This window comes from Tupaia chinensis, unplaced genomic scaffold (assembly GCF_000334495.1).
Source record: "Tupaia chinensis unplaced genomic scaffold, TupChi_1.0 Scaffold138665_1, whole genome shotgun sequence".
Lineage (NCBI taxonomy): Eukaryota > Metazoa > Chordata > Mammalia > Scandentia > Tupaiidae > Tupaia > Tupaia belangeri.
Window position 1 is genome coordinate 80,609 of NW_006198557.1, and position 246 is coordinate 80,854.

The window sequence follows — 246 nt, forward strand, 5'->3', positions numbered from 1 at the left end:
GGGCCCGGGCCGGTGGTATGCCTCGGCCCGCTTGGCCCCGAGAGCAGGCAGGAGCAGGTCCTGCGGCGGGGACAGCGGAGGCCCCGCGGAGTCTCACGGGGCAGGCCTCGAGGTCCTCAACGGAGAGCAGGCGGCGCTGCTGGGGGCTGGTCTGTGGTCCATGCCTTGAGGTTCTGGAGGGGAAGAAAAAGCCACTCGGGATGTGGCAGCTGCAGGGGGCAGAGGCCCAGGGGGGGGCGGGGGGGG

General features: G+C 73.2%; 1 protein-coding gene across 1 annotated transcript in view; it reads right to left on the minus strand.

The window, feature by feature from the left end:
* Positions 1–93: 93 nt before the first annotated feature.
* PRKCSH (PRKCSH beta subunit of glucosidase II) overlaps positions 94–246 on the minus strand; it is a 15,036-nt gene continuing 14,883 nt past the window's right edge. The window contains exon 17 of the mRNA XM_027765555.1: positions 94–209. Coding sequence (XP_027621356.1) covers positions 94–209 — 116 coding nt within the window. The remainder of the gene's footprint in view (positions 210–246) is intronic.